Source organism: Desmodus rotundus, chromosome 10 (genome assembly GCF_022682495.2).
Source record: "Desmodus rotundus isolate HL8 chromosome 10, HLdesRot8A.1, whole genome shotgun sequence".
NCBI lineage: Eukaryota > Metazoa > Chordata > Mammalia > Chiroptera > Phyllostomidae > Desmodus > Desmodus rotundus.
Window position 1 is genome coordinate 36,472,603 of NC_071396.1, and position 15,852 is coordinate 36,488,454.

At 49.5% G+C, this 15,852-nt stretch overlaps 2 protein-coding genes across 4 annotated transcripts in view; both read left to right on the forward strand.

The window, feature by feature from the left end:
- Positions 1 to 15,852, forward strand: part of EFL1 (elongation factor like GTPase 1) — a 339,962-nt gene that overhangs the window by 84,407 nt on the left and 239,703 nt on the right. The gene's annotated exons all lie outside the window — the stretch shown is intronic.
- The window catches only part of SH3GL3 (SH3 domain containing GRB2 like 3, endophilin A3), a 41,656-nt gene that overhangs the window by 18,239 nt on the left and 7,565 nt on the right, over positions 1 to 15,852 (forward strand). For 2 of the 3 annotated variants that reach the window (XR_006655635.2, XM_024561799.4), the window contains exons 3-8: positions 37 to 109; positions 1,703 to 1,846; positions 3,887 to 4,020; positions 5,179 to 5,337; positions 9,277 to 9,380; positions 10,516 to 10,625. Coding sequence is in view for 2 of the 3 variants with exons in the window: in XM_024561799.4 (XP_024417567.1) it covers positions 37 to 109; positions 1,703 to 1,846; positions 3,887 to 4,020; positions 5,179 to 5,337; positions 9,277 to 9,380; positions 10,516 to 10,625 (724 nt within the window). In the remaining variant the exon portion in view is untranslated. The remainder of the gene's footprint in view (positions 1 to 36; positions 110 to 1,702; positions 1,847 to 3,886; positions 4,021 to 5,178; positions 5,338 to 9,276; positions 9,381 to 10,515; positions 10,626 to 15,852) is intronic. The other variant, XM_045196585.3, reaches the window with a different exon arrangement.

Sequence of the window (15,852 nt, forward strand, 5' to 3'; positions counted from 1 at the left end):
TACCAACATTTTATGTGTGTTTGTTTGTTTTTAAAGAAAATAGATGTCACCAATAAAGCTGTTGCAGAAATTCTTTCAAAAGCCACCGAATATCTTCAGCCAAATCCAGGTAAAGTCGGAAAATGCCTTGAACCGTTCCAATCCTTATTCCCTGGGGCAGACACTGGTAGACTTGGCACTTACGTGACATGATCTAGAAACAACGCCCCGTGTCCCCATAATGAGAGTCAGCGTTTTCAAGTCCAGTCACCAGCCACGCCGGACACGCCGGAGCAGACGAGACACGGAGCCGGGCTCCCTCACCTGGAAGGGGTCTGGGTGGAGCATCCGGCACTGCTCAGCGGAGGCTTGTTCGGAGATGCTTCCAAAACCCGCTACGTGTTTTATGAATGTTTGCCTGCTTAGTTGTTTCCTCCTTTAAAAAAAAAAAATAATGTACACCACCTTGTTCTAAGGGCGTATGTTAACTGGAAAATGGCTTTCGCTTTGTGGCTCTGATGGTCAAGTGATGAGCCCCGGAGTTAACAGCAGCTTCTCCGCAGGAGGTTTGTGATGCCTCCGTCACCAAGCAGCATTCTCTAACAAGTTTTTTTTTAATTTAAAAAATATGTTTATTGACTTGATAGAGAGGAGGGCAGAGAAAGAGAGAGAGAGAAACATCAATGTGAGTGAGAAACATCGATTGGCTGCCTCCCACACGCGCTCTGACCGGGAATCGAACCCACAGCTTTTTGGTGCAAAGGACGACGCTCCAATGACTGAGCCACCAGCCAGGGCCAGGGCACAGCGTTGTCAATGGGCCACAAATTATAGAAACCGATAGAGGCGTCCAAGCCTTGAATCCTGGGGATTTTTGAAACTGCCTTTACTTTTTAGAAATTGATTATTTATTTACAGTTACTGGAACATCTCTCCCTTCTCCCTGCCTTGGTGGTAGGAATCAGCACAGACCAAACCCTCTGAAAATCTAGAAAGTAACACATTTAAAAACATCAGTTGTATAAAAATCATGGCCCCGGGCAGTTGGTTGGCGGGAATAGCATTCTTTAGGCCTGTGTAGATGGCTGTGGTTTTCAAACCCATAGTAACACCTCTTTTCCCAGCCTTGTGAGCGGTGGGGGTGAAGCAAGTTCCTTTTGCTGATAAGTCGGCCAGCGCTTCCCGGATTCTGAGACCTGTGGTGAAGCCGCCCCAAGGTCCCCACCTCCCAGGACTGACCTTGGGATGGGACGGGGAGATGCTGGCTGACAGTGAATGTGTCCACGTGGCCAGAGGCCCTGGCTGTTCCCAGGGAAAAATACCTTAGCACCCCCTCTTCTACATCTTCTATTTCTGCACGTTCTAGAGGCATCTTTCCACCGTTTTTCAGCATAGTGCGAAGTTTTCCTCTCCACATGCCACCCCAAATGTCGCAGTTGCATCTTATGTCATCTGCCTCCCAGTAACTAGACCGAGCTCCTGAGGGTGGAGGCTGTCTTAGGTCCTGAAAGGCCTCACAGCCAAGCGCCGAGCCCCCCACCTCAGCAAGGAATGGGGAAACCTGCAGGAGAGACTCCAGAGGTCGCAGGTGGCCCTCTCTTGCCTCGGGTCCCTGGCATTTGGGTAGGGCAACCTGGATTTCACGTGTCCCGCTTGTTAAATGCTCTGTGTCTGCCCTCTGCCTCGTCACTCTTAAGAAATCACAAATGACGGTGTTTTTAAGCATACAGAGCTAAGCTGGGAATGCTGAACACAGTGTCAAAGATCCGAGGGCAGGTGAAGACCACCGGGTACCCGCAGACGGAGGGCTTGCTGGGCGACTGCATGCTGAAGTTCGGCCGGGAGCTTGGGGACGGCTCCGCCTTCGGTGAGTGCACCTGGAGAGCGGGGCGTGCCCCTCCTGGCTTGTAGGTTATCCACTAAGCCTTTCAGGGGTGTCCAACCCACGGCGGGATGGCTGTGAACAGGGTGTGAATGGGGTGTGAACTGAATTTCATTTTTAAGTCTTCCAGGAGGTTTTGGTACTTTTGCTAATCATGTTGTACGTACAAGGAAGGGTGTGGAGGTTGAGAATTCAGATATTTGGCCATAGTAATTCATCTTTGAAATTGGGGGAAAGATATTTTGAAAACTTTTTTAAAAACCCCACATGGTTAGTCACAGAGGGCAACAACATTCATCAGAGAAGCATAGCGTGGATTTTATTGTGTTTCCTGTGAATGGGGACGACATGGGCTTTTTCTTCTTTATTTTTTAATCCTGAAGGCAGACCCGCTGGGGAACAGTGAGGCTGCCAGGCGGGCCGATACCCAGGGGCATCCCTGCCGGGCGGCTGGTTGCAAGGACAGGGTAAGGGGCGTGGGTGGGCAGACAATCCGGGGGCCTCCCAGGTGCCCCTCGACTTACAGGAACTTGGAGTGAGGAAGAGAGCTGAGGACAGGTGGGGTAGGTGGTCAGGCGTGGGTGGGTCCTTGCTGCTCGGAGGAGGGGATGTGCTGAGGGACACTTTCTTGGGGCCACACCGTAGGACCTTCTCTGGGACCTCCCTGATGTGAAGAAGCCGCAGGGGACGGAGACAGAGCCTCAGGTCCTGCTGGAGTTGGCAGCACTAAGCTTGGGGCAGGGAGAGAGAGTGTCCAATCCATATGGAATGCCATCTTTGGGGTCTGCGATGAAAGATACTTGGAAATGTTTCTGTCGAAGCTAAAGTACTTGAGGTCCTGGGGCATGGGTTGCCGGAGGGCGGGCAGAAGCAGAACCCTGTTTCTGATTTGTCCGGCAGGGAAGAGTCTCCAGGCTGGAAAAGGATGTCCCATCTCCATCAGAGTGACCTAGAACTAGGTGCCTGAGAGTTCGTTAAGGAAACTGAGCCTCTCAGGAAGTAGGAAGCTGCCGGTGGGCCAGAGGGAGTCCCAGTTACCTGTCGGTTAGAGTAACATTTCCACTGAGATTTTGCAGGGTCCTGTAATGTACATTATCTAGTTTACTTCTTAAAAAAAAAAATTAAGATGATGATGCTGTCCTGCTTTTACAGGTGAATAAACTGTGTCCCCCCTCAACCAATAGGTGAGACTGTTGAAGGTCAGAATTTGTTAGAAATACAAATTTGGGGGCTAGACTTCAAGGTCTTTCAGCCTGGGGGTTGAGAGACCACAAGCCCTGCCTTTTCACAAACTCAATTTGGAAATGCCCTCCCCCAACAGGAAAACTAGTTCGGTCTAGGGCAGCCTGTCCCCAGAAATGTTTGTAAGAGAAGCTGCACCCTCACTGTGTGCAGCTGCAAGGGTGACAGCTTGCAAAAGAACGCGGGTTCACTGGTGCCCAGGTACTGGGGCGTCATCCCGCCAAAGCTGCCCATCACCGCCCAGGCAGACCCCGCCCACCACGCTGGGAGCTCCCGGTGCGACACCGCTGCCAGGCTTTCTCCCAGGTCAGGGTGGGATGGGAGCCTTAGAACCCTCTGAAGGACAGGGGGCAGCCTCAGGCAGCAAACGCCGAGATGCGATTGTGTTCCTTTATTTCTGTTGTAATCTTTCTTGGTCGATGCTCAGCCCCGAGGACGACTCCATCCTTTTATTGTTTACAAAGCGGGGCTCTGTTCTGAAGCCTCTAAGAAACCCTTGGTGCGAACTCACAAAGTACGTTTTTTTCCAAAAATGGAGCTTTACCGCCACCTAGTGGACATAATGGCAAGTGCCTCGGCCTGTCTGCCTCCAGGTGAGCTTTCTGAAGACGGTGTGGAACTTAGAGAAGAAATGTAGTTTAAAAAATTTTTTTTTCTGCATCAGTCCCAGAGCAGAGACCTTGTTAAACCATCATCTGCAAACTTTGGGAAAGAGATAAATATCACTGCCAACCCTAGCACCCTCCGCTAACGGGTCCTTTTTATTGGTATTTTTCATTCCAGGCAGCGCGCTGATAGAAGTTGGCGAATCCATGAAGCTCATGGCCGAGGTGAAAGATGCCCTTGATATTAACGTAAAGCAGACATTTATTGATCCACTTCAGTTACTACAAGACAAAGACTTAAAAGAGATTGGGGTGAGTTTTCTCGTCTGGAAACCCACCTGCTGCCGCTTAAAATGATGTTTATACTTAAAGCCATTAGAACGATTCTGTAGGGACCCAGTGAAAGCATCAGAATATTGTGAGTGGTGAGAAAAAAATTGCCCAGTGTTGCCCACCTGGCTGCCTGGGCAGGAGCCCCGGGGCCAGTGAACCCTTTGCCCAGTAGCTCGTCGAAGCCAGGGGGAAACCAAGCTACACGCAGCTGTTCCGACAGCCGTCTCTCCCGTGCGAGGGTTCCAAGGCTGTGCAGTGGGATCTTGGTCATGGAAACCATGCCGCAGTCATTCGATACATTTGGTACTTTGCACGCGCGGTCGTTCCTGCCCCCTGACGTCATTTTAGTTTTGGAGGACTATTGCAGACGGCCACCCAGAGCCCACACACGGGTGTATGTATTGCATTGCTTGTAGCTCACGCTCAGCTTGCTCTGTCATTGTCAGGGGGCTTTGTGGAAGACGCACAAATATTCTAGACTCAGCAGGGGTGTCCAACCTGCGGCCCAATGCAACATCGTAAACTTACTTAAAACATTAATGAGATGCTTTTTGTGATTACATGTCGCCGTGTATTTAATGTGTGGCCCAAAACAACTCTTCTTCTTCCTGTGTGGCTCAGAGACGCTGAAAGCTCGGACACCCCTGTGAGAGGGTACCAGAAACTTATGTTTTTATCATCTACTTCTTAGTGAGGAGTTGGCAATAGTGCCAAAAGGTGTAGCCCTGTTTTTGGTATAGTTCGTGTGGTTGGAAGTTCTTCGGACACAAAGAGAGACGAAGTGAGGGGTTCTCTAACGGACTTCGGGAAATGGGATCTGAGTGTCGATACTGTGTCCTTCGGCTCCAGATCGACCCTCCTTCATTCTGTCATCCATTCACTCTCCCATCCATCCGTCCATCCGTCTGTCCACTCACCATCCATCCATTCATTTCATAAATATTCCTTGCGACTTTGCAGGGAAAGGGGCCTCTCATCGATGCTGAGGTGCTACCACAACAGTGTGAGGTGGGCGCCTGCCGCCTACAATTGAGGCTGAGGAGAAATAACAGGTCTTCTCAGAGAAGGAAGGAGTGTCTCTCTGTGCTGTGTTTCGAGCAGAGCCATTGCTAAAGGGCTGTCTCTTCCATCTCTCAGCACCACCTGAAAAAGCTGGAGGGCCGCCGCCTGGATTACGATTATAAGAAGAAGCGAGTAGGTAAGATACCAGACGAAGAAGTCAGACAAGCGGTAGAAAAATTTGAAGAGTCAAAGGAGCTGGCTGAAAGAAGCATGTTTAATTTTTTAGAAAATGATGTAAGTATTTACCGCCAAACAGGAGGCTTTCATGTGAATGAACCACGTTGACTCGATGTTCATGGAGAAGCTCTGATGCCTTTGTGGTTAGAAAAGTTTCTAGAACTTTCTGTCCCCCTTCTCTCCTGCCTCAGAGATAGCTTTAGACATTCAGCAGGTCCCAGCTGGAGTCTCAGATCTTGGGGCGTCCAGTGTATCCCAGGATTGCTTCCCAGCTGTGCTGGCATTGGCCCCGGGGAGGTGGGGTGTCATGGGAATTAGCTGGTTGCCGGCCTCTGTACTTGAGGCCGTAGTGTCACTGGTTTTGCGGAACGGAAAGACCACATCATGCGCGATTTTTGGTCGCGCGGAGGCAGTGAAAACCTCTCTGGGTGGCAGATTGCCAGAGGGTGAGCCTCGCCCACCACCCAGCGCTCCCACGCCTTCAGTTGTTAGAGCGAGTGTTCGGGACCGAGATTTTGCAGCGGTCATGTGGTGGCGGTGCTGCATTCAGGGACTGCGGAGGTCTCCGGCCATAGCCCTTGGAAGTGCAGATGTTCTATGTGCTGTGAGGCTGGCCACCAGCTTTATGTGTCCAAGAGGAGTTAGATTGAATGGAATTACGGCGGATGGTAGGATGAAGGTTCTTAGGGTTGGTGATGAGTCGTTCAGTTTTTTCAGTGACCGAATGGAGGAGCCTGTGGTCACCTCCTATCACAGGTGGCTGTGGTACCGTGGGCTATGAAAGCTCAGCACTCGCTTTGGACCCATCTGGGGAACTTTTATTTACTTTAATTTGTTTTATTTATTGAGAGAGAAACATCAACTCATCCCACTTATGGATGCATTCATTGGTTGATTCTTGTATGTGCCCTGACCGGGGATCAAACCTGCAACTTTGGCATAGCAGAGATGATGCTCTAACCCACTGAGCCACCGGGCCAGGGCACTCTTCGTTGAACTTTTAAAGTCCATGGGCACACACCAGAGGATTTCTTTATCTGCAAAACTACATTCTCCTTCTAATAGTTCATTAAAAGGTGCGTTGAGGTCTTGTGTCGTTGAGTCAAGTCTAAGGAAGCAGACTGAGCCCCGTGTGAGCTGTGGCACTGTGACGGGAGGGGCCGTGCCCAGTATAGATGATGTTAACCCGGGAGGGGAGGGTTTGCAACCCCCGCGTCCATTAAACCGGAGCACTCAGAAGCACACTCTGCTTTGTGTCCCCTCTTCCGTGTTGCGTCAGGCTTTTTACGTTTCATGCGAAACGGGACCGTGTTCTGTTGTGTTTGTGGGTTTTTCCATAAGTCTATCAAGTTCCTCTCGAGAGCGTCCCCAAGCCTTAGGCAATTTTCGTTTGGTTTTATCGCAGGTTGCCTGCCATCTGCGATTTTTAGGTGTCTTTGGAAAGGTGTGGTTTGGCGTCTTACGTATCAGATGCCTGGGTTCCTTCCAGCCCCGCACCCGTGGGTGGCGGTTCAACCCCTTTGGTTGATTCCCATGTGAGACTTGCGGTCTCATCCATGTGCCCTATGGCGGGGGGCTGTCTCCGTTGCTTGGCCTTTGGTGGTTGACCCAAGAGACCGCAGGCTTCCCTTCAGGATCAGTCCAAGGTCAGAAGTGATCCTTCCTCATAGAAACTCAGTCCTTTGTCCACGTGTGACAGAGACTTGTCTCCTGCTTGTTACATGGCAGTTAAGTCCTTCCCACCCTGCCTTGGCAAGAGAAAGAGCTAGTTAACTCAAGCCCAGGCCTCCGCCAGTTGGGGAAGTCGCCCAACTTCTCATCCCAGGGAACCTTTCCTGAGCTGCTGGGTGAATTTGCCAAACTGAGTGGTGCAGCCAGTGACAGAAATGTCCCACCTCCTGACCGGTTCTGGCGATCGCCAGACCCGGATCTGCTGCTCCCTTGGTCCTGCCTGTCCGGGCGTTTAATTCCAAATGTGGTTGGGAAGCGGGGGCCACCTGCTCACAGCTCGATGCTCCTGGCCCGGGGACAGCTGGGAGAGCCCGCTGTTCAGCAGGGAGATGCAGACAGGCCACCGTGGCACCTCGGGTCTTTGTTGTCAACAAGAAACCCAGAGTGAGTGGCCAGCTGAGTGGCCTTAGTTGCACTGAGTCCTCCTACGTATGTGCCCACATTTTATTTTTAATCCTCACCTGAGGACATATTTTTCATTGCTTTTAGAGAGAGAGAAAGGGGGAGAGTGGGAGGCAAAGAGAAAGAGAAACATCGATGTGAAAGAGAAACTTTGATTGGTTGCCTTCTTGTATGTGCCCCAACCGGGGATTGAACCCACAACCTGGGTATGTGCCCTCACCAGGAATTGAACCTGCAACCCTTCGGTCCACGGAAGGAAGCTCCAAACAACTGAGTCACAGTGGCCAGGGCCAGCCCAAGCCCATGTTCTAAGAGGCTCGGGACCCATTTCCTTCCCAAAGTCAGCCGTGAAATGGCTAGTTACAATGCATCTCCCGATTACAAAATCTTGCATTTTAGCCACATCAGAGAGGAGAGCTGGTGGGCACCCTTCCCAACCCCACATGTGTTTGAAAGAGTGTTCATCGAGCTCTCTCACATGGTCCCTTTACCCCGGACACAATGCCAAGCAGGTTTCAAAGCGGGCACTAAAGTGGAAATTCGCTTTCCTGAAGACAGGGCAGTAGGGTGTGGGTTCACCCAGCACGCAGCTCTGGCTCTGTAAGAAGAAATTTCTTTCTCTCTGTAGAAGATTCTGCTCTGATCCTGTGAGGACGAGGTGCTGGACTTGTTTAAAAAGTACGAGTCAGAGCCAAAGAGGTGAAATGTAAGAAATCCGTGGGATTTTGTAGGGGCCAAGCTGTCGTCGTTTTGTATATTCGGTTTTGGAAATTTGGGCTGGGCTTGTGTTTTTCCAGCCACAGAGCGCAACAAACTTCGGCGGCGGGGTTTCCTCGTTCCCATGCTGGTCCCGGTGCGGCCCGGGCGGAAGACCACGTCGGTCTGAAATGCATGCTGAGCCCGCGTTTGAAATGATATTGAAGTGGGTAGGGAGAGTGGAGTGCAGGCAGAGAAAGCAGTTTGACTCTTCAGGCAGGTGCATATCTGTGGCGGGTTTTCCCGGGTGAGTCCCGGCTGGAGAGTGAGCAGGGCTGACATTGCCCCCAGCCAAGGAGCAGACAGCTGAGGAAGTGATGTGGAGGCTTCGGGGAGCTTGGGCAGGGGGTGCAGATCTTGTTTTGTGCCTGTGTCTGGATGTGGAGTGAGTGGGGTTCGTGCTGGGGGTCCCCTCCCCTCCACCCAGCAGGCCTGCCTCGGGGGCTTCCAGAAATGAGCTTATGACCAGGGCTTCAGGGCTTCCTTAGGGGACACGGCTTTTTTATTTTATTTTTTTTATGTCCACTCTAATTTGGCCCAGCGTTCCTGAAGGTCTGGCTTCATGGGAAAGAGCGGTACCCCATTCCGTACAGTTTATTCCTTTCAGCCGTGTGTCTCAGGGGAGGGATTTGGTACCTGCATGGGGGTGCCAAGCAATCTGCCCTGGCTTCCCTCTTACCTGAGAAGAGCTTAATTTGCTCCATCTCCTGATTGGACCTAACTAGTTAGAAAGGACCCAAAGAGACACCGCAGTCAGGAAGCAGGTCATTTGCTCAGTGACGGTTTCCCTCGGAACAGCAAAAGCTTGATCCCCGCTACCAGATCACTGGAACTTTATAGCATACAAACCTCTTGAGGATATCATCTCGTTGGAATAACAGATGTTTTGTGGCATTCAATGAAATTTAGAATCAGAACTATGTTTGAACGTGTTTTGCTAGCATCTCTAGCTCCGCACCAGGGCCTGCGGGCTAGGACCAGGTGGGATGCTCTGAGAGGGGCCAGAGCCCAGGGGGACGCAGGCTTCCCTGCAAAGTTGCCCTTGGTCCTGCCTCTGAACAGCGCAGGCTCTGGCCCCCACGGAGTAATTTTCTACTTCTGCTACAGGTAGAACAAGTCAGCCAGCTGGCCGTGTTTGTAGAGGCTGCTTTAGATTATCACAGGCAGTCCACCGAGATTCTGCAGGAGCTCCAGAGCAAGCTGCAGACTCGGTAAGAGCCTCCTGTGCGAACCCCAGGGCTGCGAGTTTGAACTGATGGGCATCACTCTGCCTTCCCATCTCTCTGTCTCCCCTTCCCACCATCTGGCTCTGTTTTGACGTGTCTTCCATGGGTGGGTGTGGGATCGGGCTGATAATAAATACGTGGTGGCTTCAGCCAAAAGAACAGAACTGGGAAAAGGGAGCTGTCAGTTCCCTCTTTCTTTCTCTAAGCCCCTTTTCCGTGACCTGTGTTTAGGGCAGCCAGGCAAAGCTGCTCACTGGCCTTGAGTTCAGCCCCCACAGAGCTGTGCTGCACTCACTACTGCCTGAGGGTGTGGCTCCACATTAACAAGCTCGGGGCGGCAATGGCGTGTACCCACTCCCCAGCCTCCAGGGATGTGGCAAAGAGGGAGATGAAAGTGAGTTCATATCTGGAAAAAGACGTGATTTATGCCAACAACTCAACTCTCAGGCCATGTTCGTTGCCTTGTCTCTGAGAGGAGTTGAGACTGAGAAATTCCTTTTGGATGATCACAGAGAGATTGCTGTGTTCCTCATGCCTTCAAGGATCAGCGTGTCCTATACTGCCTTGAAAACTAGTGATGTCATGTACAATATACATATACACATTGCATATGACATTACTATGATGTCTTATGCAGTATGACATCACAATGATGTCATATGCACAGTAACCCTGTTCATTAAAATAAAGGGCTTAAAAGAAGGACCCTATTTTTTGATGACAGAACATTGGCTTACACGGAGTTAAGATCATGAATACATTTGGAGGGACTTCCCGGCCGAGGAGAGATGACAGGTGTGGTCAGTCAGCGAGGCATCCTCTCTGTGGACAGGTGGTCCCCTGAGCTCACACGAGCAAGTTTGCATTCTTTGGCTCCTTTCAGGGAGAAGGAGAAAGAAGGCAGTGCCAATTGTCAACTGCTCAGAGAGACTTTACGAGAGGCCCATTTCAAATCTGCGGTTGGACTGTGACATTTGGGATATTTCCCTTGGGACTGCTCGAGAACCAGAGTGTAAAAGTCGCCCCTACGTCCGTGGGCTCCGCAGGGCAGAGTAAACGTGTGCCAGCGTCTCTGTGTCGCTTCAGCAGCTCGTGACTCATCTTCCACTGTGTGTTACAGGATATCAGTTGCATCCACCCTGCCCAAGCGAGAATACAAGCCACGGCCCCTGAAACAGAGTCCTAGTGAGCTCAACGGGGTGCCCACTGCCTCCACGGCAAAGTCAACAGGTGAGATGCCTGTTCCGTGGGCCCTGCACTCAGGCTCTGGGGGTGGGGGGTGTTTGCTCACCGTGAAGCGTTTGCTTACCGAGTGTGCTCCTCTATTCTGTGGAATACCCTGAGACCCTGAATTTTATTTTATTTTTTTTTGGTTGTTTGGTGACTCCTCCCCCTGCCCAAATACAAGATCGTACTAGGCTCCTGTGCTGCAGCTTGCTTTTGTAAATGGGTCACTATTGCTTGGAGTATTCCCATGTCATGCATATAGATCCCTATTTTTTTTTTAACAGCTTCCTACTTTTCTGTTACACATGTATTTCCCTGTTCACGGCCATGAAGGTTGCTGCCAGTTAAAGCCAATAGCTGTAGAATGTTTTGCAGGCACCGATGGGCTAGTCTTCCTTGGAAATGACGTTGCTTTGTTGCATGATTGCGAGTTTTAAGGGATAGAAGATATTGTATAACCAAGCTACCCTCCCTCATGGGCATGTTGCTACTAATTCTGTGATACCTGCTTTCCCAAACCCATGTCATTTGACTTCCGTTTTTGCCGAGCATTCGTGGGTAAGAAAGTGGTAGTCCCTCTTAATTTGTCTTTCTGTGATTAACTGGTGATGTTAAATGTTTTTTCTGTATTTTAATTTGCCATTTGTATTTTCTTATGTCTGAATTGTGTGTTCCTGTAATTTATGTTTCCCTCTGGGTAGGTTACTCTGTCTTATTGAGTCATAAGAATTCCTTACCTATGGGGGGGTTAAGGGTTTTTTTTCCCTCAATTTGTAAGTAAGTTGTCAGTGTTCTTCATATATTCTAAATACAAGTCCTTGCACATATTTGTGGTTTACAAATAATTTCTTTCACTCTGTAACTTCTTTTTGCACTTTTTTTACACTTCAGCCCATGATCCACTTTGAGTTAGTTTTCGTGTCCGTGTGAGACTTTGGACAAAGTTCCTGGATTTCTAATTTCTCCTCCATAACACCTTCCCCTACGAGCTCTGCAGGCTTTTCTTCCAAAGTATATTGCTACGCTATAAGGCTTTTTTTTCTTTTTCAATTACAGTTGGCATCCATTATTATAGGAAGTGATAACATAACATGAAACAATAATGACCAGTAGAACAATACAGCAGCCAGACTCACTGAGTACTTACTGTGGGCCAGGGGATAGACCAGACCCTTCTCAGGTGTTTCTCGTACTGCTGTCCTTCCCACTTTACAGATGAGTAAGTGCGATTTTCCCAAAGGGGCCCAGAGCCTGTAAGCAGCAGAGCTGGGCACGTGCGCCCATATTTCACTTTACGTCATGCAGAAGGAGTACTGGGGGAGTGTAAAGTGTTCAAGAGCCTCAGGAAAGGATTTATTTTCAAGTATTCCCCATCCCAGGGAACCCTCGGTCAGCCAGGGGCCTGCTGTTAGTATCCGACTTGGAAGAGGGAACCCCGGCGAGGACAGAGGGCTTGGCTTCCCAGGGCAGACTGAGCCTGTCAGTTCTTGGATTTTTCCTTCTTGGCCAGTAGCTCAGTCCCTGGGCAGATGACGCTGTTAAGCCAGAGTTCACAGATGTGCAAAAGGTGGCTTTTAGGAGGCTCCACGCTGTTTGACACGGGCCTGTCCCTCCTCCGTGTCCTCACTGCCTGTCTGAAATGGCCCTGGGTGGTAGCGCTGGTCCCCAGTTCCAGCTCCCCACCAACCCCAGCCCCGGCCTCCTTGATTTGTGGGTGGAATTTGCGAGTGTAGAGAGGGCCGGCGCAGTTTCTTTCTAAGGCACGGTTTCAAAAGAACACGGCATTTTATGGTCTGCATTAATGGGAAATTACTTTCCATTAGGATTCTGAATGATTTGCACATAATGTTTATAAAGTGAAGGAAAAATGTCAAGCATTTCACTAACGATTTAAAGCAAAGCTCCCAGGACTCTGCCAGAAATGAAATCCAAGAACATTTTCTTCATTATTTCTTCTTCCTACAGAAAAAAAAAAGAAATCAAATAAAAAAGGGGGAGATGAAAGAACATAGGTCAATTAGGCAGAACCTGTCGTGGGGCCGAGATGGAATCTTTGATAATATCATTTCTAGGTAGTTACGAGAAGGGATAGAACGAGCCAAAACTGGAGAAGCGGGGGTGGGAGTGGAAATCACATCTTGAAATGATGGATTGCAGACCAAATCCAAGTGCAGGCCCTGGCTAGGAGAAAGCACCTCCATTCCAGGCCCGTGAGTATGGAGTCGTGACGCTTCATCAGCCTGTACTGTCCCCAAACAGACAAGGAGGCCAAGAAAAGCCCTTGAACTCTAACAGTGTGGCCGGGTAGTTCCCAGAAAACCACTGGGTTTGAGGAAAATAGGGTAAGAACTGGTTATCTATGCTGACGCATCTTCCCAGCCAGGTCATTTGCATCAGGCCTGGGTTGTCGCTTAGTGAAATTATAAATGGAAAGACTAGAGGACAAAGTATACTTTATATATATTTTTTATCAATGCATTTATTTATGAAGGCTTTTTTTTTTCCACTGAAGTTCTTAAAGAGGGTGCAGGTAGGCGTAATCCCAGCTGAGGGGTAATACACTCCAAACTGGAATCAGCTTCAGCAACAAGAAAGGCTGAGGTTAGCGACCAACCCTGGGTTCCCAAGGTGGGCCAGGGGCATGTCCGCACGATGTCACATAAATCCTTCCTGTGGCTCACATGAGGACATTCTAGCCTCCTCTTGGTATGAAAGAGACTTTTATACACTTCTGGATACATCTAAGGGGGCTCGGAAATAATGTCTCGAGCCGGTCCTTCCCCTTGCTGGAACAAACTCTCTAGGATTACATGAAAAAAGAAACACGGATTCAAAAGTGAAGTGTGAAGTCTGAAAATTAAAAAAGACATGCATTTTGCAGAGAGACATATGCCTCTTTTTTTTTAACTGAAATTTCCAAAGAGGAAATGAAATTTTCACACGGCAGTGGGGATTGCTCAGTCAGGAGGTGATTTCTTACTTTTCTTTCTTGCCCATTCTTGTGTTTCTGGTTTTCTTTTCCCTTGCTTCCCCACCCCCTGCCCCGTGCTCCTGTGTACAGTCAGCTCTAAATTCTGTGGCCATCATATTTCTCTTTTATAAGCACTGAGCATTCCTCAAAATTGGAAAAGTATGCAGGTTGAACATTTTCAAATTTCTATATTTCAAAAATGTTTATTTTAATTTTATTTATTTATTTTTAGAGAGAGGGGAAGGGAAGGAGGAAGAGAGGGAGAGAAAGATCAATGTGTGGTTGCCTCCCATGCGACCCCTACTGGGGACCTGGCCCACAGCCCAGGCATGTGCCCTGACTGGGAATCGAACTGATGGCCCTTTGGTTCACAGTCCGGCGCTCCATCCACTGAGCTACACCAGCCAGGGCTATGTTTTTAAAATATTTTAAAAAATGAATATGTGAGCTGTGATGATTATTGTTCATCAGTAGCCGTTGATTTGGGAAAGGGGAAGAGACCTTTTCTTATTTTTCAATCCAAAGGAAGCTTTAGAGCAACAGGTTCTCTCCTGGCCAGGAGTGGTTTCCTGTATGGCTTTCAGTCTGCTGGGAGGGTGTTTGGAAAGCCTGCGAGGTGTAACTTATAACTTAGTTGTGGTGGTTTTACCACCACTTGGCTAAAAGGCTGATAGAGTTATATTATCTCAAATGCTACATATTGAAGAGTCTTAATATATATATCCTAGAATGATATGTTCGGCTTTCAAGCTAAACTTTAAAATACCATCATCTAAATGCTAAATTTAGTACCATTATAGAATGACTGAGGTCTGAAAAAATATCATAGAAACCAGCTGTTGCCAGGGACTGGACACAGGGCAGCTGGGCCCAGGCCGCCGAGGCCTGTGTATAGACTTCGCACGAATGATACCCACCGTGGGGCCCAGTGGATGTGCCTCAGGTGCCAACCCTAACGCCAGATTTTTGGGCATGAGAGACATTGGAAAGGGCAAGAGAACAGCCCGCGGCCAGTGACAGATGGCTGACACCAGGCCTCCAAGCCGGGAGTGCGCCCTGGAGAGATGGCCAATCCCCCCACTAGAGATCATAGGTGCAACCTCCTGATTTTTAAACATTGGCAACTAACACACACAGCACGAAGCAAAGCAGGCCACGCCAAACACCCCCCCACAAGCTGGTCCCTCTGCCAGTGGCTAAGAGGCCACCCGGGCCAAGTCCATTCCTTGTCTTCCCCGGTTCCCTAACTCTGAGTGGCAGAGGCAGCCACAGGTGCTGCGCCGGGGTGTGGTAGGCCGGCCTTCTGGGCCGTTTCTATGAATAGGTGGAGCTGGCTTCTGAAATGTCTGCAAGAATCACCTCAGGACAGCAGGTCTTCTGGTCGCACTTTATTCAACGTCATTTCACGATAACGTTGGTGAGATGCGGTAGGAACTCAGCTTCTGTCGGTGGCAATTAGCCCAGGGTCACATGGGCGTCATTATACGTCATTCTGCTTCACGTCGCAGAACCTGCCAACAATGTGGAGACCTCACTCAACCCAGCTTTGCAACACAAAGGGCGCTGGCTTGGCTCGTGGAAGTGGTGGAGGATGGGTGTGAAGGTTAAAACCAACCCCATGCTAAGTTTGGTAGGTTTCCCTGGTCAAGCTTGAGTTCCATTGACAGGTCATTTCCATGAACCACATCTCCTGGGGATAAATAGGGGGTTCTTACCTCTAGAAAGACAGTTCCTAGAGCTTTACTAGATGTCACTTGGAAGTTCACTGCTGAACTGTCTCAGTCAGCTAGCACTGTTATCTCAGACTACCATGGAATCAGTGGCTTAAACAACAGACATTTATTTCTCACAGTTCTGGAGGCTGGGAAGTCCAAGGTCAAGGTGGGATCCAGCAGATTCAGGGCTTAGTGAGGGCTCCCTGGTGCAAGCTTGCAGGTGGCTGCCTTCCCGGTACCCTCACATGATGTCACGGTCCCACTTCTGCAGATGAATTTGGGGGTGACCCACACATTCTGTGGCTTGCATTAACCATGGATTAATACTTAAAAGTTTGCCGATAAGGAAATCAGGGCCCAGGGCTGACCCAGAACTAGAACCCAAGGACCGGAAGTTTCTCTCCAGGATGTTCTCACCAACAGCCGAAAGTACGATATTAGGGGTGTTGGACAGCATGGGTTCCGTGATGTTTATGAGAATCATACACCCACGCCGTGTCTGTGTCAGCGAGAGGGAATGTGTCCACTTTGCAAAACACTTTGC